Below are 21,555 nucleotides of genomic sequence, written 5' to 3'. Positions count from 1 at the left end.
ACAGGGTTGCCAGATGGGTGGTTTTCCCGCCCAATTGGGCGGTTTTCCGCAACCCGCCGCGGGAAACTTTTGCCCGCGGCGGGTTGCGGTTTTTTGGGCTTGTTTTTTTTTTTCCCTTGCGGCTTTTGGGCGGTTTTTCGGCCGGTGGGGGGTGGGGCTAATGACGACAGAGGCGGGGTTTGGTGACGTATTGAGCGGGGCGAGGTGACGCATTGGGCGGGGCGATGACGGTGGGGGCGGGGCTGATGACGGCAGGGGCGGGCGTGATGACGGAAGGGGGCGGGGGTGGGGGTGATGACGTCGGGGTGGGGTGTGTGCGGTTTTTGGGCTGTTTTGGGTGGGAATTTTTTTTTTTTTATATGGCAACACTGGTACTGGATTTTCCCCAGTCTCAGCTAGGGAGTGCAGAAGATAAACATCTCTGCCCTGAGACCATGTTCAAGACCTGTGAGCAGTTATTTTCCTGAAAGTCCCCAGGTAGTAAAACTGTTTAGATAGCTTTAGTTCCAACAATTTTTTTTTATTGATGTAATAAAGTCTACATACAAAACAATCAACTAAGTCTATGCACATCTATAACAAGTATCATTGAAGCCTGAAGCAGTATCATCATCAGCATTTACTCCCCTTCGCCCTTCCCTCCCACCTCCCCCCCACCCCCTCACACCTGAAGAAATATACTGTCACTTGCTTGAAATACAGGTCAATGGCTCAGGGCTCAGGCTAAGAGCTAGGCTTTTAAAAATCAGAGATCACCTTTGACAGTTACATTCACTGTGGCAAGTGCTGAAATGAGGTAATTGAGAGCTGACAGAGGGTGGGGAAAGCTACTCTGTAAACAATCCTGAGACTGGCACCTACAAGACGTCATGAGCAAGATTGCCATGGTTATGTAGAGATAGTACTGGGTCAGCTGCACCCTGGGTGAGAACATCCAAAGGAGGGGGCTAGGGGAAGGTTTGGGGAACATGTGAAGTCATCTCACAAGATGCGCTCTGAGCATATCTTGTTTATACTTAGAGCTTGATAACATGTGGAGTCATTTTGATCAACTGATAAGGGCCAAGAGCTCTGGTGAGAAAGCTAGGGTCTATTGGAATGAATGGGGCCAAAATAGTATAAAAATGGGAATCAGAAGGGTATTAGATCAGAAGACTCCAGAAGGCCAGAGAGAGAGAGAGGACGTGTCGTGTAATGCTGCTCCACCATATGACTGCCTGATTTGCCTGTACTACTGTTGGTGAGATTGTAATAAACTATCTTCTTATATCCCAGCGAGCCCTTCTGATTATGGAGTTTGTTAATTCCTAGACTGTGTAAAGGTAAAATTATGTATAATCATACCTGATAATTTTCTTTCCATTAATCATAGCTGATCAATCCATAGACTGGTGGGTTGTGTCCATCTACCAGCAGGTGGAGATAGAGAGCAAACTTTTGCCTCCCTATATGTGGTCATGTGCTGCCGGAAACTCCTCAGTATGTCGATATCAAAGCTCCATCCGCAGGACTCAGCACTTAGAGAATTACACCCACGAAGGGACACTCTGCCCAGCTCACCACCGCCGAAACGGGGGAGGGGAATTAACCCAGCTCATCCCCACACAAGTGGGGGAGGGGAATCCGTCCAGCTCATCCCCGCGGAGCGGGGGAGGGACACCACACCCGCCGATGCGGGGGGATCTGGCTTATCCTGCAACCACAACCGCGGGAGGAGCTGACTGACCCTAACACCGCCGAAGCGGGAGGGGTACAAAGCTGCCATACAGCCGCACGAAGCGGGAGGGAGTGCCGGCAGAATTTATGTCTCAATCCAGCCCCGTAAAACGGAGGGGAGAGGAATGCAGCAGCTCACTGTAACACAAACTCGTCTCAACTCTTGAAGAATCCAAGTGAAAGAACTTGAACACGAAGTCTTTCTGAAATAACTGAAGACTAAACTTGAACCTGAAATGCAACCAGAATAAAAACAGAACAGATATCTGGGAGGGGCTATGGATTGATCAGCTATGATTAATGGAAAGAAAATTATCAGGTATGATTATACATAATTTTACCTTCCATATCATCAAGCTGATCAATCCATAGACTGGTGGGATGTACCGAAGCAGTACTCACCCAGGGCGGGACATTGAAATCCCTGACCTCAACACTGAAGCTCCAAACCGGGCCTCCGCCCGTGCAGCCACAGTCAAACGGTAATGCTTGGAGAATGTATGAGCCGAAGCCCAAGTTGCCGCCTTGCATATCTCTTCCAAGGAGACGGATCCGGCCTCTGCCATCGAGGCCGCCTGAGCTCTCGTGGAGTGAGCCTTCAGCTGGATAGGCGGCACCTTCCCCGCGGCCACATAAGCCGCTGCAATGGCTTCCTTGACCCATCTTGCCACTGTAGGCTTAGCAGCCTGCAGACCCTTACGAGGACCTGCAAACAGGACAAACAGATGATCCGATTTCCGGAAATCATTGGTCACTTCCAAGTATCTGAAGATGACTCGTCTCACATCCAGATATTTAAGAGCAGAGTACTCCTCTGGGTAGTCCTCCCTACGAAAGGAAGGGAGACAGAGCTGCTGATTCACATGGAAGCGAGAAACAATCTTGGGCAGGAAGGAAGGCACTGTGCGAATAGTCACTCCTGCCTCAGTGAACTGCAGAAAAGGCTCTCGACATGAGAGCGCCTGGAGCTCGGAAACTCTTCTGGCTGAAGTGATAGCCACCAAAAAGACTGCTTTCAACGTCAGGTCTTTCAGAGATGCCCTCGACAAGGGTTCAAAAGGCGGCTTCTGCAATGCTCTTAGCACCAGGTTGAGATTCCACGCAGGCACCACTGAGTGCAGAGGAGGGCGCAGGTGATTAACTCCCTTGAGAAAGCGCACCACATCTGGCTGCGAAGCCAGGGAAGCACCCTTCAGGCGGCCCCTGAAGCAAGCCAGAGCCGCTACCTGGACTTTAAGGGAACTGAGCGACAGGCCTTTCTCCAGACCTTCTTGCAGGAACGCCAACACTGAAGAAATTGGAGCAGTGAAGGGAGAAAGTGAGCCTGCTTCACACCATGCTGCAAAGATACGCCAAACCCTGGCGTAAGCAGTAGAAGTAGAGCGTTTCCTCGCTCTCAGCATAGTGGCGATGACCTTGTCTGAGAAGCCCTTCTTCCTCAGACGCTGCCGCTCAATAGCCAGGCCGTAAGACCAAAGGGAGAGGGATCCTCCATCACCACGGGACCCTGATGTAACCGGCCCTGCTCCACTGACAGCCGCAGAGGATCGTCGACTGAGAGCCTGATCAAGTCCGCATACCAGGGACGTCTGGGCCAATCCGGACCCACCAGGATTACCCTGCCGGGATGCTTTGCCACCCGGTCTAGCACCCTGCCCAACATGGGCCAGGGCGGGAACACATAGAGGAGCTCTTGTGTCGGCCACTGTTGGAGAAGAGCATCTACTCCCAGGGATCGAGGGTCCCGTCCTCTGCTGAAAAAGCGCGGCACTTGGCAATTGGCCGATGACGCCATCAGATCTAGGCTCGGCTGGCCCCAGCGCTTCGTGATGTCCAAGAACGCCTGAGCAGATAGTTGCCACTCTCCGGGCTCCAAGGTATGGCGACTGAGAAAGTCCGCCTTGACATTCATGACTCCGGCAATGTGGGCCGCTGAAAGCTGCTCCAGGTTCGCTTCCGCCCACTGGCAAAGACTCATAGCCTCCTTGGCTAGAGGGGCGCTCTTGGTACCTCCCTGGCGGTTGATATAGGCCACAGCCGTGGCATTGTCCGACAGGACCCGTACAGGCTACAACACCAGTACCGGGATGAACTCCAATAACACCAACCGAATGGCTCTGAGTTCCAGGAGGTTGATAGACCACTTGCCTCTGCAGGAGACTAGAGCCCCTGCGCTGTCCTTCCCAAGCAGTGGGCTCCCCAGCCCATCAAAGAGGCGTCTGTCGTGACGACAATCCACTCCGGGGTCACCAGAGGCAATCCTGCAGACAACTTGTCTGTCTGCGTCCACCAGCTCAGCGCCTTGCGCACTGCTGGGTCCACGGGAAGGCGCACAGCATAATCCTCCGACATCGGAGTCCAGCGCAGCAGCAGAGATAGCTGTAGTGGTCTCATATGAGCCCTGGCCCAGGGCACTACTTCCATCGTGGCCGTCATAGAGCCCAACAGCTGCACGTAGTCCCAAGCCCGAATAGGAGAGGCTACTAGGAACTAGTCCACCTGAGCCTGAAGCTTGACAATCCGATTGTCTGGCAGGAACACTCTGCCCACTTGGGTGTCGAATCGAACTCCCAGATACTCCAGGGACTGAGTCGGGCGCAGCTGGCTCTTCTTCCAGTTGATGATCCATCCCAGGGAGCTCACAAGAGCAACTACCCGGTCCATAGCTTTGCCGCACTCTGCATAAGAGGGGGCTCGGATCAACCAGTCGTCCAGATAAGGATGGACTTGTACTCCTTCCTTTAGCAGGAAGGCCGCTATGACCCCCATTACTTTGGAAAAGGTCCGCGGAGCAGTAGCCAACCCGAAAGGGAGGGCTCTGAACTGGAAGTGTCGTCTCAGGACTGTAAAACGCAGAAAGCGTTGGAGAGGAGGCCAGATGGGAATATGCAGGTACGCTTCCTTGATGTCCAAGGAAGCCAAGAACTCTCCTGCCTTCACTGCCGCTATAACAGAGCGGAGAGTCTCCATGCGAAAGTGCCTCACTTTCCAGGCCCGATTGACCCCTTTGAGGTCGAGGATAGGCCGGACAGAACCTCCTTTCTTTGGAACCACAAAGTAAATGGAGTAACGTCCCTTGCCAATCTGATTTTTTGGCACCGGAACGACCGCACCCAGGCGGATCAGGTTGTCCAAGGTCTGCTGCACTGCCACAGCTTGACCGGAGACTTGCAGGGAGAGAGTACAAACCCGTCTCTTAAGGGTTGGCAGAACTCTAGCTTGTAGCCGTCTCTGATGACTTCCAGCACCCACGCGTCTGAAGTTATAGTGGTCCACTCGCCCAGAAACGAGGACAGCCGTCCTCCAATCTGCACTGGGGCGTGGACCAAGGCCCCGTCATTGGGTACGAGACCCTGGGGGAGGACCGGAGGGAGCACCTCCGGGACGGCGGTCTCTGCGAAAGGAATGCTGCTTGGGGGAGAAATTCCTCTTGAAGGAAGAGGGGGCAGAGGAACCCGACTTGCCCGGGCGGTACCGACGGGCTTCCAGCAACCGTCCTCTGGAGGTACCGGGACGAGTACTAGCCCGAGCCCTGACCTCTGGTAATTTCTTGCCCTTAGACGTGCCGAGATCGGTCACGATTTTGTCCAGCTCGACCCCAAAGAGCAGCTTGCCTTTAAAAGGCAATCTAGCCAGGCGGGATTTAGAGGCGTGGTCAGCAGACCAATGTTTCAGCCAAAGCCACCGCCGCGCAGAGACTGTCTGAGCCATGCCTTTAGCTGAGGCTCTCAAGACATCATACAGCAAGTCTGCCAAATAGGCTAAGCCCGATTCCAGGGCCGGCCAATCAGCCCTCAAGGAAAGATCCGAGGGGGAAGCCCGCTGCACCATAGTCAGGCACGCCCTGGCCACATAGGAGCCGCAAACTGAGGCCTGCAAACTTAAAGCAGCTGCCTCAAAGGACGACCTTAAGGCCGCCTCCAATCTTCTGTCTTGGGCGTCCTTTAGGGCCGTGCCACCTTCCACCGGCAACGCCGTTTTCTTAGTCACCGCAGTGATTAAAGAATCCACGGTAGGCCACAGATAGGCCTCACGTTCACTCACAGCCAAAGGATAGAGGCGGGACATAGCCCTAGCCACTTTAAGGCTCGTTTCCGGGACATCCCATTGAGCCGCAATTAAGGTGTGCATGGCATCATGCACGTGGAAGGATCTAGGCGGGCGCTTCGTCCCCAGCATAATGGCAGAGCCAACAGGGGCTGAGGGAGAGACGTCCTCCGGAGAGGAAATCTTCAAAGTGTCCATGGCCTGTAAAAACAGGTTGGGCAAATCCTCTGGGCTAAAAAGCCGCGCTGCAGAGGGGTCATCCGCTCCATCCGAGCGGGGATCTATCTCCTCCAAGGAATCCGCAAAGGACCGTTGGGAGACCTCAGACACGCTGCCCTCATCTACATCGGAGGAGACAAAGTCCTCCAAGGCCTGGAAATCAACCCAAGGGCGTTTACCTCTGGGAACCTCAACCTCTTTATCAGAAGAGGGAGCAGGGGCAGCGTTTTGCATGAGGAAAGCCTGATGCAGCAGCAAAACAAACTCGGGGGAGAAACCCCCCAGACTGTGCACTTCCGCAGCCTGGGCAACAGCCCTAGACGCACTCTCAACCGGCGCTCGCAATAGCGGGGGAGAGACATGCTGCGCATCCAAAATGGCGTCCGGCGCGAAACTCCGCGAAGGAGCCGCGCGGGAAGAACGGCGCTTAACTTTAGCCGCTTGTGCCGTCACCCAAATTAAGGGCGTTCATGGCATTAATGTCTCCAACCTCAAGGGCGGCCCACGAAGAAGCCGTCCGAGCCGCGTGGCCGGCCAAGATGGCGGAGGCGAGGAGCGGGGGATGGGCGTTTATGGCGGAAAAAACCGCCACGCCGGAGGAACGACCGGGACATTCATCGGTCACTAAACTGTCACCCATCAAGGGCGAATCAGGTTGTAAAACCCCCGCATCCCCTCTAGAAGCGCTCCAGCGATCCGGGGAGCGACCCTTTGCGCCCTCGCCCTCCGACGCCATATGCCACGAGGAGAAGAATCGGGGAACCCCCTGCCCGCTATAAAAAGGTAGAATTACCTGCTTGCCGCTCCGAGCTGTAACGAACTGGTGTCCCAGTGAGTAGCTGCAATGAACGTTTAAAGAAACGTCGAATTAACGCCTTTAAAGACGTTTAAAATTTTTTTTTTTTTTTTTTTTTTTTAAACGGAGCCAGCGGGAGGGGGGAGAAAAGGAGGGACCTGGCACCACCAGGTTTGCACTTGCTCAAAAGAGCCCTCAACCCCAGGCCTCAACAAAACCTAAGGATTAGGCTTGGAGGCCTAGCCAGAGCTGCTGCTGTGTGTGACCACCACCTGCTGAGATAGAGAACATACTGAGGAGTTTCCGGCAGCACATGACCACATATAGGGAGGCAAAAGTTTGCTCTCTATCTCCACCTGCTGGTAGATGGACACAACCCACCAGTCTATGGATTGATCAGCTTGATGATATGGAAGAGCAGTCTGGGGAGGATGAGGTCAGAGTAATTGGTGGGAACACGCAAATTATAAACACACCCCATTTAGCTGTTGAACGAAACACCACCAATCGTATAACCCAGCCTCCCCAGACCTGCAAAGGAAGCCCGGATTAATAAGATGTCCTCTTCATTTGGGGACATCCCACGCCTCCAAAGCTCCAAGACTGAGTCCTCCCATGTTATACCTCCTCATGTTGTCTGTGCCAGGCCAAAACCAATAATTCTCCATGGCAAAGCACTTCTTCCCATCACCCACTGTTTAGATAGCTTTAATATTGATCCTTATTCAGTTACCCATTATTGCTTGTTGTTTTTCCACCTATTTTATATTGTTCACTGTTCTACTTTTCTGATAAAAAACCCATTAGTTTATTAGCTCTGTTGTCCTGGACTGACTAAGAATCCTGGTAGTTTGTGTGTTGGGTCTGTGGGTGCTTTGTAGGAACTATGGGACCCCTGGGAGTGGGGCCCCAGCGTCCTTAGAAATCACCGTGGAATAACTTGTGGGTGGGAGACTTGCCCAGAGGCTAGAGGAACCTAGTATGTGGGGTGGAGGATTGGCTAGTGTAAAGCATATGCACAGGTACAGGCAGGCCTGAGCAGTGCTGGGGACAGACCCTCTAGGTGGTCGCAAGGTTAACACCAGGTGGGTGCTAGGCGTTTCATGACACAACCCAAACCAGCTCCTGGTACAGAACTCCAGCTGCCACATGTGACCTGCTGCCCTCCAACGGCCACACAGCCAACTGCTGTCTTCTGCACCATGACAGAACCCATGTCTCCCCAGCATATATCCACACATAGGCAGTCTCAGTCGCCTGCAGCTGTTTCAGGAGGACAGCAAACTGTTCCCATTACTAATCACCTTCTTCTGATGGCAGAATCCAGCACCCACGGGATATTGGTGGCACCCAGAACCAGAATTCCATCATTATTATTCCCAACACCTATAAAGAAAACAGGATTATCCAGTGTGTAGGGGTACAGAAAGTCATACAAAAGGAGACAATGATAGCAGATAAAGACACAAAGACCTTGCCAGCTCTTGCCCAAGTCCCTGTTAGACTCCATTTCATTTCAGGTTTTCTCACTAATAATCCCAGCACTTATCCAATTCTGATACTTGTTCCTTCCACCCACCCCTCCCTTTTCCTAAGGAAATGTTTTCTGATGTTACTCTCGAACCTACCCTCAAAGCCTCAGACAATAATCGCCTTTCCTCTGAAAACAGTTCCCTGTTTCACAATTGTTTATATCTTGGAGATCGTCAACGTTCACTATCATATGCCCAGGTTTCTTCAATCCTTTAGGTCCTTCCTTCACTTTCTGTAGAGCTTTAGGTACGGATGCTGCTCCAGTTTGTACCCCTTTTTTCACTGTCTATGCTCTTTCAGATGGACCTAATAGCATAGCAGATGATAACAGAAAAAGAGAAGGCCCATCCAGTCTGCCCACTTATTCCTGTCCACAAGAAACATGACAGCTGTAGAGTGTGTCCACTTGAAAAACTTCTGCCTTAAGACAGACGAGCATACAAGAGCCAACGCTTAGCTAAGATGGTTCTCAGTATTCCTGATTGACAGGAGCCAGCCTATGCTTTGAAATAATTTGCAGACCAGTGTAATTTAGGGTTCCTCAGGGGTCTATAATCTCATCAGTACTGTTTAATCTTTATTAGGCTTCACTTGCTAGTGGAGGGCAGGTAACCATGGTCCTTGAGGACCATGACCCAGTTGGGTTTTCAAGATTTCCACAATGAATATGCACGATATCTATTTACATACAATGGAAGCAGTACATGCAAATTAATCTCATGCATATTCGTTGTGGAAATCTTGAAAACCTGACTGGGTTGTGGCCCTCAAGGACCGTGGTTGCCCACCCCTGTGCTAGGGAAATGGAGAACTACAGGGTTGACATTTATTTTTGTGGCCAATAGTTAATAAACATTTGATATCCTAAAAGATTAAATATTAGAAATGGTCAACGTGAATGTATGTTTGTGGACAGTGGCAAATTGGTTACTTCACCTCAGAATAAAAGTGAATATTGATAAATCTATGGCTCAGTTGGTGTCTTGTGGAAATAGCTCATTATCTGTTACTGTGCCCACCCTTCAAGGACATAAAAAGACGTGGGTCAAAGGAAGGCGACAAAAATGGTTTGTGACAAAAGACATATGAGAAGAAACTAGAGGACTTTAACATGTATATGCTAGATTAAAGGAAAGAGAGGAGATATGGAGGTGGTATGGAATAAAGATTACACAGCAGTCTAGCAAATCTAACCAGTAGAGGTTAACGACTCAACCATGGCTCTGATACTGCAAGACTGAAGATGATTTGCCTGGGCAAAATAAAAATAATGAGGTAGCCAAACAGATATTGTACATTCTTTGATAGTGACCCATATCCTATAGGATGAAAGGAAACAAAAAGCTGAAGAGAAAGCCCGTGGTGCACAGGCCACCTCAAGAACAGGCTAATGCTCGCTTGCAGGCCAAGCAGTGCAGCCCACGCTTGCCAGGTCAGAAAAGACAGAGGTAAGACAAGCAACTGATGTACATAAAACCCTGACACAAACTGAGGCAGGAACCTAGGGTGCATGTAGAGAACCATTCCATTACGATGAACGATCAGAACTGCTACCAGGGCCAAACAAAGGTCATGGGACTCAGAGCCGAAGGAACAGCCACTAGAAAGAAATCTTTCCAGAATGCAAATAGAACAGGGAAAATATCTTAAAAGTAGCAATTATCAAGTGGGGAGACCTGCACTGAGGTCCCAGTACATACACGGAGGTGTGACTGTGGGCTGTGATGAAAGCAAACCTCTTAGGAAGTGAAGAAGTAGAGATTGCGAAAAGATAGATGTATCCTCTACGCGAAGGTGAGAAGCACTGAGTAAACTGAGGCGAACCCCCAGTGAGTTGGGTGAGACCAAACTGATAAAGATGCAGAAGGTATGCATATCAGACGGCAAACCTATCCAATTGGAAAGAGAAACGTCTCTTAAGGCATGCTTCCTGAAAAGCCAGCAAGGCTGTGATGACAGATGCAGGAAGATCCTCAAGGAAGCCAATGCAAAGCCCCAAATGTTCAGGCCTTGAGGGTTAGAAACTGGAGGATAGGATGAAGAGGGTTGAAGAATAGTCCATGGTACTCAAGGAGAACTGCAGAAGCCAATAAGTAGTAATCAGAAAGCTGGCCCTAAGGTCCTACTTGGCGGCTAGACTGTTGGATATGTCCGCCAAAAGAGTGGTCTCAAGGAGCAGGCCCAAATGGATAGCCCACTGCCACATTCGGGCAGTCTCCCGACACCAAGGGCAGAAGCCAGTGCACCCCATTTGTCGGGATAGTACAGTGAGACTTGATCATCCGTGTTAACAAGTACAAAGAGGCTAAATAGGCAACTACTGCAATCATTTAGAGTGTACCAGATTGTCCCTAGTCCCAGAAAGACAATAGGGCGAAGCACCCGGGAAAAAATAAGGGAAAGATCCAACCAAGATCAGGCCTAAGTGCGGCCTACTGAGCTGCAGCAAATAAAGGGGAAAAAAGGGCACAAAAAGCAGCTCTGGTAAAGAACCAAACCGGGAGCTGTGAGGAGTGAAGAAAAAAAAAACACGTCCTCTCCTCACCGTGGAGAAAAAAAAAACTGTTGGTCCTGCGCTCGCGAACTGAAGCATGACTTGCGCTCTAAAGAGCTGTGTGAAAAGCTTGATACAAGCTCTGGTCCAGGCAACATGGGATTGCGTTACCCACATGTGAGAATATTAGCCTGCTTGTCCTTGGAGAAAATTCAAATTGGCCTATCCAGTTTTCCTAATATGGTGGTTAGAGTTGTAACAACTGCTCTGCACAGGTTCCTCTCCCCTATATCTACCTCCTGCCACCATTTGACAGCAATGCATTGGGAGGGAAGAAGGGAGATGAAAGTCCCACAATGTCCTAAAACTCGTTTGCAATGGAGTAGCCTCCAGTCTTGACCCTTCTCGTTTACCTCTAGGCCTGACACCTGGTACAACGACAATGGTTGTTCAATCAGTACCTCCACAAAGCTGAGTGCAGAACTTTCAGGATCCATAAGTGGTCAGAAGCCCTATGCAAGTCCTGTCCACTTGTACAGCCATTGTTACTGAGGCTTGTGGCAGTGGCCTGGACGGCGGAATGACAGTGGAAGACGACAGAGGGTAGTGGTAAACAGAGCTCATTCTGAGGAAAGGGATGTTACCAGTGGTGTGCCGCAAGGTCCAGATCTTGGTACAATTGTATTTTTGTATGTGATATTACAAAGGGCTGTCTGGTAAGGTTTGCCTCTTTGCAGATCATACCAAAATCTGCAATCGTGTAGACACCGCTAATGGTTTGGGTATCACGAGGAAGGAGCTAGTGAAGTTTGAAGAATTGTCCAGAATTTAGCACTTAAGATTTAATGCTAAAAAATGCAGGGTTATATATTTGGGCTGCAAAAGCCCAAGGGAGTGGTACAGTATAGGGGGGTAAAGTACTTTTGTGCAAAAAAGATGAGGACTTGGGTGCGATCATATGTAATGATCTTAAGATGGACGAACAGGTAGGAAATATGCCGGCAAAAGACAGAAGGATGCTTGGCTGCATAGGAAGAGGAATGGCCAGCGTGAAAAGGAAGCGATCGTGCCTCTGTATAAGACACTGGTGAGACCTTATTTAAAGTACTGTGAACAATTCTGGAGCCCCCACCTTCAAAAAGATATAAACAGAATGAAGTGGGTCCAGTGACGGCTAGTAAAATGGTCAGTGGTCTTCCTCATCGCATTATGTATACTTTGGAAGAAAGGTGGGAGACAGGAGATACGATAGAGATGTTCAAATACCTCCGTCACAAAAATGCACAGGAGCCGTGTCTCTCTCTACTGAAAGGAAGCTCTGGAATGAAGGGGCCTAGGAGACAGACTTAGGAGTAACCCGAGGAAATATTTCTTGGCAGAAAGGCTGATGAATTTGTGAAATGGCCTCCCAGTGGAGGAAGGAGAGAAAAACTGGGGGGCCTTTTTATAAAAGCTCAGCATGTGTTAACGGAATTAGCTTGTGCTGAATGATAAGAAGCCCCTAGGTATAAAATGTGCATTAAGCTTTAGTGAAGGGGCCCCTGTAAATGAATTCAAGAAAGCTTAGGACAAGTACACAGGATCTCTAAGGGAGAGGAAGGGATGACAGTGGCACGGTTGGGCAGACTGCATAGGTCATATGGTCTTTATCTGCCTTCATTTTCTCTGTTTCTACGTTTAAGCAGTAATGGCATTCTGGCACCTATCAGGATTTGGTGCCAGAGGCAGTTGCCCTTGCCTAGATCTGTGTCTGTAGAGCTTGTTAAAAGGTGCAGACAGCGATTTCACTGCTGTTTTGAGCTGAGGTGCTCAATGCTCAGTTTCTGTTCTCTTGCCCTTTAGGTATTCCCACTCCTTTTTGAATTCTATCATCCTTTTTATATGTTGCTACAAAACAGTTCCAAGAATAATAATAAAAAAAAAGCCCTCTCACAGAATCTTCCTCTGGTAAACCATGCTGTGTATTCTTGCTAAGATAATATGCAAGGACATTTACAAGTCCCATCTTTCTCACAGTAACCAATAATTGACGACTCTGAATAAACGAATGCTTTGAGTGCAATATGGTGTTTGAAGCTCATTTCTAGACTGTACATTTGGTTATGCCGTGACTTGTGTCTGATGCAGTGGGGATGGTCCTAGCCAATCTCTGAAGCAAAGCTTCTACCGCTTCAAACACAACACATGGGAGACTCCTGGGGTCTCAGAGTAAGTGGTGCAGGCAGGACTCTGCTGACCAATGCATTCAAAATGACACAAGCAGCTCATAAAATCAAGCCTAAAAACAGACTGGAGCCAAAAAGGAGATAAGAAAAAAGGTACCTTGCATCTGAACCAAGAACTCGGTCTTGATCCTGCGGGCAGCCTCGCTTTCATTCTCATTTCGGGAGCCACAAAGAGAATCCACCTCATCTATAAAGATGATAGAAGGTTTGTGCTGCCTCGCTAACTCAAAGAGATTCTTTACCAGCCTGTGGATCACAAGATTCAGTTACTCCAAAGCCAATCCGGCAGCACTAGTATAACTCACATGCAGAAACCAAATATAAGTGGGCAGTGGACCAATGAACTCCAGGAAAACAAATTTCAAAATACCACTTTATTCAATGACTCGACACAGAAACTGTGTTTCGGCCACAGGCCTGCCTCAGGAGTCTTAGTTGAGCCTTGTGATATATATAGAATATATCGAGACGCCACGTCAGCAAGAAACCGCAAACGTCTTTTTCAAGACCACTTGACTTCAAAGATTTATTTTTGAACCATAAGGATCATTCAAGACCATTTTATTTTTATTTATTTTTACAACTGGCTGCTTCTCCCAAAGGTAATCCCCTGTGCTAATCAACAAAGGAACCCTTCCCTTAGAAATTTAGGTACCAGAAGGGAGATGGGGAGGAAAGGGGGAGGGACTCGGGTCACCCGAGTTTAACACCCCTGGGGCTGCAAATAATGATGCTGACAAAGACTAACAAGCCCCAACTAATTCCTGTGGCACAGACACCCAGAATCAAGAGAATAGAAGAAAAAAACTGAAAAACACAAAAGAGAGACTAATGGGCTCACTTCCTACCTGCTGGGAGACTGAGAAAATACTGAAGCTAAGGTCACATGACCAGGGCTCCTATTGGCTCGCTAGAGTCAGTTTTTTTCTCAGTCTCCAACCTGCTGGTAGGCGGACACAACCCATCAGTTCAATCCTGGGCCGGTCCGGAGGGATGCTAAGGAATGGTATTTTGAAATTTATTTTCCCGTTTTCCTGGAGTCATTGGTCCACTGCCCACTCTTTTTGCACTAGTATATTTACGTGGGAGTCAGTGTTCATCCACTTAGGTGGATTACTCTCTCCTTGAAACCAAATATAAAACACCAAGCTTTGCAAAACAATAAAAACTTTCACAATAACATTCCACAACCAACACCTCAAACATCTCACACCTTCCAGATTGTAAGCTCTTTGAGCAGGGACTGTCTTTCTTCTATGTTTGTGCAGCGCTGCGTACGCCTTGTAGCGCTATACAAATGCTAAATAGTAGTAGTAGTAGTAGTAAAGCCGCCTACCATTCAGCCTCATTCTCCACCAATGATCTCTCACTCAAACCACAACCTCAGCCATCCAAACACCTCCCACCTTCCATTAGGAATATCTCTCTAACCTTACAGCTTGCTGATTGTCTTCTCTTTATAAACTCTCCCCTATCTCAGGACCAACACTCAACTCTCTCACTCATATCCAGTGAAACACTTCCCTACTCACTTACTTCTCACTCTCTCCCAGCCACTTGGACATAAGATCAGAGGACGAGACCGAGAAAAAGGTTGAGTTGTTAGCTTCTGTTGCTACGGCCTTGGCTAGGTATGACTTCCCTGTACCAGGGGGTCCAAACAAGAGTATTCCACGCCAGGGGGTACGCTTACCTGTGATACATAGCAAGCAGTTAGCATCAACAGGTTTGAAAACTTGGCTTCCATTGTCTATCTCCACACATGCAACGACAATGCAATAAGAGACAAACAGAGAGGACATAAGAGATAATAGGCAGAAAGAGCAGATGTGGGGCTTCCACATAAAAGGTATCAATACTATGCCATTGTTTTCGAATATTTTTACTGCTGTAATTGCCTATTGCTCATGTTTGATCTATTCTTACTGTACACCGCCTTGAGTGAACTCCTTCAAAAAGGCGGTAAATAAATCCTAATAAATAAATAAATTGGTGTCACCTGATAATTTTCTTTCCTTTATTCCCACCAGACCAGTCCAGAACATGTGGGTTATGTCCGTTGACCAGCAGATGTAGACAGAGAAACAAAGCAGTTCTGTGCGATTTGCCCCTTAAGGGCACCAGGCAGCCTAAGAATGCTCAGTGTTTTCAATGGAGCTCATGTTCACAACTTCAGTTCAAGGTCACATTCAACCATTACCCATAACAACAAAGTACTACATACTCCACTGACACACAGTTCTCCAATGATATCGAGAGCTCTTGTACTCCACTGACACACAGTCCTCCCACAGTATAGGGGGGCCATTGGAAAACTGTGTCAGTAGATAAGGTGCAGGAATTTGAAAACAGAAACACATGAAACGGTAAGAAACAGGAGAAAAACCCAGAATGGAAGCAATTTCAGAAATACTCAACTAGGGAGGGTTTCTGGACTGGTCTAGTAGGATTAAAGGAAAGAAAATCAGGTAAGGCAATTTCTCCTTCCGTAGAGTCCAGACCAGACCAGTCCAAAACATGTGAAATATAGCAAAGCAGCATTCAGATAGGATGACACTTCATGCCCAGGCCAAATAAAGCCCAAACTTAAAGAGTAAGAAGGCTATAGGAATTACAATTAACCAACTAAATTGGGGATCCTAAAGAAGAATCCAGTACACAGTCTGTCTCCAAAAACCCGTAGGAGAGTGTGAATATTAGCGGAAAGGATCTTCTACAGAAAAGTAACTAGATGAGCCTCAATCACAACAGGAAGGAGTAGAAGGCGAACGCATTGAGCACTAAAGATGTGAGAAGATGATGCTTGTCATAGGTCTCTAACTGATGACCTAAGGCACTCCAAGTAAGGTCTATGAAAGAAAATGCCCTCCATGCTCTACTGTGAAAATGAAAGAGGAGCAGTAGGCGAACTGCATCAGTTCTAGAGAAAGATAATAGATCAGAATTAGGGCTGCACATTTAATAACTAGTTTAACTAGCGTTAAAATCTTTAATGCAATTAACGCTGGGGGCTCACCTTTACTTCCCATTGGCTGCCTCTCTATGTATTCCAAGCCTCATACTGGTGCTCCAGCAGCCCCTCTTATCTTCCAAGCCTTACTCTGGCTTACTGAGGACGCTGGAAGGAGCATCTCCCACCATTGACCCTGGTGGAGCTACTGATCCTCCTTCAGAGTCATCCATGCTGCTGGCCCCCTTCAGAGCTACTCATGCCTCTGACCCCCTCCCTCCCCAGAGCTGCTGGTGCCTCTGACCCTCTTGCCCTGAGAGAGCTACTGGTGTAACAGACATCTCCCCTCTCCCTCAGGAGAGCTGCTGGTGTTGCTGGGACCCCCTGAAAGCAGGTATCACAGTTGGGACCCCCTCAGAGCCACTGGTAAGAGTTGGAAAATCATCAGACACAAGCAAATGCACTGTTCACTCCATCTCACTCAATTAAATCATAGTGCAAGAGGAGGAGAGAGTGGCTGGCTGCATATCTGGCTGCTGCTTCCTCCTCCTGTGTCTGCTTACAGCCGACTGCTCGAGCAAAGCGTGGGGCTGTACAGAGGCCCCCGCCGTTCACATGAGCAGTCAGCTCCAGGCGGACACAGGAGGAGGAAGCAGCCATTCACTCTCTCCTCCTCTTGCAGTACGATTTCAGATGGGAGAGGGAGAGAGAGTGAACAGTGCAGCTGCTGCCTGTGACTGTGGCTAACGGGGCTGCACAAAGCAAGGTGATTGTGTGTCATGTGTCACCCATCAGGTAGGTGATGTCACCCAGCCAACACCGTGCTTCCAGAAGAAAGAACTACTAGTTTCTGGCAGTGGAACCTTAAGGGCCGGATTTACTAAACTTTCAGACACAGAATGGGAAAGAGCCTTAGTGAACACTCGAATTTCACTGTGGACAACGTTGGGCGTGGGGTGGAGAGGAAACAAAAGAAGTTTCAGCTGCCGGCTGGCTCTTAGATTGAGTGAAATTTGTTGAGGTTTGACTTAGTTGCTATAGAACAGCACCTAGTGCACTTATGCAGGTAACTTGCAGCTTGGTGGAGAAGTAGCCTAGTGGCTACAGTACCAGGCTGACAACCAGCAAAGCCAAGTTCAAATCTTGCTGCTGGTCCCTGTGATCTTGGGCAAGTCACTTAACCTTCCATTGCCTCAAGTACAAAATTAGATTCTAATTCCCCTGGGGACAGGGAAATACCTAGTGAGCCTGAATGTAGCTCACCTACAGCTACTACTGAGAAAGATGTCAGCTAAATCCACAAAATATATTCATGAAAGCCAGTTTTTGGCACGTTTCTATGTGCAATCTCATAAAATTGCCTTAATCAGAATACTATGGGCTGATCAAGTCCCTTGCAGCACCTGATCTTGATGGAGAAAACGCTCCAGCCAAAAGACCGGAAGATAAGTCATTAACAACCAATTGGGAGGCTTTAAGGCTGGTACGTTAGTATAGAAAGTTGAACCAAGACTACAACTGTATACATTAAAACATTAGGAACTCCCAGGGTGTACCAGGCTGGTAGGTCCAGGGGTGAAGCTGGACAGACAAGAAAAAGCCCTACCAGGGGAAACAGGGGAGCCAGGGGGAACTATTCCCTAAAATCTTTATCTTAATGTTGAAATGAAGCTTAAGTCCACAAAATCAGAAGAACTGGACCAGGGGAACCTTTAGTCCTTCCATATCAGAGCGGTATTTTGTAGTTCCTCTTTCTGATATTTAATGATTTTAGATTGTAAACCACTTTGTTCACTGAGTAAATCTCTCTTATCTGCACCCCTCTCCTCCACTGCTAATTCCAGACTCCACTCGTTTTATCTTGCTGCACCATATGCCTGGAATAGACTTCCTGAGCCGGTACGTCAAGCTCCATCTCTGGCCGTCTTCAAATCTAAGCTAAAAGCCCACCTTTTTGATGCTGCTTTTAACTCCTAACCTTGTTCACTTGTTCAGAACCCTTATTTTATCATCCTCACCTTAATATTCCCTTATCTCTTGTTTGTCCTGTTTGTCTGTCCTAATTAGATTGTAAGCTCTGTCCAGCAGGGACTGTCTTTTACATGTTCAGTGTACAGCGCTGAGTACATCTAATAGCACTATAGAAATGATAAGTAGTAGTAGTAGTGTTTGGGATTCCAGAATCTTGCTCCTCTTTGTCCTTATCCCTTATTTGTCCTGTTTATCTTAATTAGACTGTAAGCTCTGTCGAGCAGGGACTGTCTCTTCATGTTCAAGTGTACAGCACTGCGTACGTCTAGTAGTGGTATAGAAATGATAAGTAGTAGTATTCCCTGATCTTTATTCCCACTTCTTCCTGGAGGATTTGGGGGGGGGGGGGAGTCAGTTATTCTTAGAAAAGTGACTCTCAGTCTCCCTCTGCTGGTAGGAGTGCATAACCAAAGCGTCTTGAACAGTGGAGGATTGCTGAGGAAAATCTGTTTTACTCTTTGGAATCTTACCAGGTACTTGTGACCTGGCTTGGTCACTGCTGGAAACAGGATACTGGGCTTGATAGTCCTTCAGTCTGTCCCAATATGGCAATGCTTATGTTCTTATGTACAGTCAGGCAATAAGTACATAAGGACATAAGTATTGCCACAATGGGACAGACCAAAGGTTCATCAAGCCCAGAATCCTGTTTACTACAATACATTTTATGCTGGTTATCCCAGAAATAGCAGTGGATTTTCCCCAAGTCAATTTATTAACGGTCTATGGACTTTTCCTTTAGGAAGCCGTCTAAACCTTTTTTAAACTTTTCTAAGCTAACCGCCTTTACCACATTCTCTGGCAATGAATTCCAGAGTTTAATTACACGTTGAGTGAAGAAAAACTTTCTCCGATTCATTTTAAATTTACTACATTCTAGCTATTGTAGCTTTTTTTGGAAAGCGTAAACAGACGCTTCACATCTACCCGTTCCACTCCACCCATACAGGACGCTCCTGATGAGCGCCTTTGCCCCCTCCCAATCTTTTTTTGATGTTTGTTTTGATTTTCAATTTTATGCAGGGGAAAGCATGTTTGTGTTGTTTATCTCACTTTTGTTTTTAAACATGCCAGCTTGGATTTTTATGCTGCAGGGGGAAGCGGGGAGATGACAGCTCAGGCCTTAACGACAGGTCTGACCTCACGTTAAATTTATCATGGTAAATGATTCATTGCAATCGTCGGTATGGTTAGTGCATCCCGAATTGTCCACATTTCAATGGTAGTTACTCGTTTGCATTCCGTTCTCGTTAGCTGCTAGCGTCGTCGGAAAATGGCCTTTAATGCATGCTACGGTTGAAAATTCCTTCATTAAAGGGTCATTAAGGTTTAATGCATCTGGGCCTAAATGTTTAGATAGTTTTATAATTGATCCACATTTTTTTAGTTTATTGCCTCTGCTTGTCTGGACTGACTAAGAATCCTTGTGGTTTGTGTGTTGGGTCTGTGGGACCACTGGGAATGTGGCCCCAGTAACTTAAGAATTACTGGGGATAATTTTGCCGAGTAGGAGACTCGCCCACAGGTAGTTGGGACTCAGTCGATGGAAGGAGGGTGCTAGTGTAGAGCACAAGCAGTAGGTGCAGGTGGACCTGAGCTGTGCTGGGGATAGACCCTCTAAGTGGCCACGGGGTAGCCCCAGGCGGATGGCTAGGTGTTTTGTGACAATCTTTTAGAGCTGAATACCAATTAAAACCATCCCATGTTCTACTGCACAATAACCTCTCCAGTTAATCTGGGAGCATATAGAAACTATCAGTCCAGGAGCTGCACGGATAACAGTCATCCATCTCCTAGAGACACTGAGCATTCTAAAGCTGACAATGCCTTTAAGGAGAAAAATCACACAGAACTACTATGTTTTTCTGTCCGATCCACTGGTCGATGGACATAATCCACATGTTCTGGACTGATCTGATATGGACACTAAGGAAGAAAAGTTAAACATGAGAGAAAAGGCAGAACAGAAGACATGGAAGAAATCAGTGAACTTGAAACAGGCAGGAAGAGGACACGGAGTACAAATTCAAGGCAGAAAGGAAACCTACATAGAGGAAAGCATTCGGTGTATGAAGAAAATTCAAGGCAGAAAGGAAACCTACATAGAGGAAAGCATTCGGTGTATGAAGACTGTTAAAAGGGAGACCCTCCCCCACCAGGACTCTGCCATAGAATTCTCACCTGTAAATAAATGTGGGAACTTGATGGGCAGGATGACAGCCTCTTTTAATGCTTCTTTAGCCCCCTCCAGCCCAGCCACATCATTCCACCGCACATCGGGCTTCTCCATCACAATGGCACCTTGAACAAAAAGCAACTCTTCAGCAACAAGCATATATTAGTGGGACTTACAAGGAGGAGGAATGACTGAAAGCAGAAATGGGATCTTCTGATCCACATTTACGAAGAGGGAGGCAGTAAATCTAACGATTACAAACCAAACTACAGAAGTGGAATCTTAAGCACTTACACAAATAAGAATGGATAAGGCCAAGGCACCCAATGATGTAAACCCCCAAATACAACACGAGTTCAGTGGGCTGACAGCAACCCCCTCACAACTTTATTCAACATCCTACTGAAGACCAGGGACATTTAAAAGGACTGGAAGAGACTGTATATCACTTTTACAGACAAGAGAGAGGAGGGAAAAAGTACAGACCCGTTAATCCTACTTCAGTCATGAGTAAAACTAAGGAAATAAAGCTAATGTTTATGCTTATTTGGCATTTGTTATGAAAAACACAATAAAACAAGATGAGTATAACGCACAAGACAATGTGGTTTAACAGAGAAAAGATCCCAAGAAACAAACTTGGCTGAGTTCTTTAATGAGGTGACAGACAGACAGACACACCAGGCTCTGTCACGTCCTCTGATACTTCTCTCCCATCCTACATACACACACCGTGCAGGGTCACGTTCTTTTCTGTTTCACATATATATGTGTTGTCGTGTTCTCCTCTCATCACACATATGATTAGTGTGCTTACTGCTCACCCATGAGCTGTTCCTGTAGTTTTTTTCTTTCTGGGTTCTCTCCCTCACTGTCGCTGTCGCTTCTGTACAAACAAAACACAAAAGATTTCATAGCAGACATTCCACACTGAAGAGGGTGAGTGAAGTCCTTCTTGGGTTCTAAGGCTTAGAGAGAAAGGGAAAACTACCCTCAAAGGTCCCCATAGCCTGGGGCAGAATCATCTGCAATAAAGGAGCTTTGGCAGGTCCCAGCATTTGAGAAGAGGGCGCCCCCTGCAGATCGGTTCTACATGAGGTTACATAATACTGTATCATTTACAGATTTTTTCCTGTTAGGATTGTATTTATGTTGAAGTTAATGTTAAATCACAAATAAAATTACTGTACAGCACCTAGATTTGTAGATGTTATATAAGGAGAAATTAGATCTTACCTGCTAATTTGCTTTCCTTTAGTCCCTCCGGACCGGACCAGTCTCCACCTGCTGGTAGGCATGCACAACCCATCAGTCCAATCCTGGTCCGGTCCGGAGGGACGCTAAGGAAATTGTTTTAAACAAATACAA

The 21,555-nt window shown here is 47.6% G+C and overlaps 1 protein-coding gene across 1 annotated transcript in view; it reads right to left on the bottom strand.

Moving 5' to 3' along the window:
• Positions 1 to 21,555, bottom strand: part of LOC115459196 (vacuolar protein sorting-associated protein 4A) — a 33,759-nt gene that overhangs the window by 1,832 nt on the left and 10,372 nt on the right. Inside the window, exons 4-8 of the mRNA XM_030189057.1 lie at positions 21,012 to 21,073; positions 20,193 to 20,312; positions 14,567 to 14,723; positions 13,128 to 13,276; positions 8,083 to 8,164 (exon numbers count right to left, since the gene is read on the bottom strand). Coding sequence (XP_030044917.1) covers positions 8,083 to 8,164; positions 13,128 to 13,276; positions 14,567 to 14,723; positions 20,193 to 20,312; positions 21,012 to 21,073 — 570 coding nt within the window. The remainder of the gene's footprint in view (positions 1 to 8,082; positions 8,165 to 13,127; positions 13,277 to 14,566; positions 14,724 to 20,192; positions 20,313 to 21,011; positions 21,074 to 21,555) is intronic.

Source organism: Microcaecilia unicolor, unplaced genomic scaffold, assembly GCF_901765095.1.
Source record: "Microcaecilia unicolor unplaced genomic scaffold, aMicUni1.1, whole genome shotgun sequence".
Classification (NCBI taxonomy): domain Eukaryota; kingdom Metazoa; phylum Chordata; class Amphibia; order Gymnophiona; family Siphonopidae; genus Microcaecilia; species Microcaecilia unicolor.
Note: the sequence above shows the minus strand (reverse complement) of the source record. Positions and strands in the feature narration are given on the sequence as shown.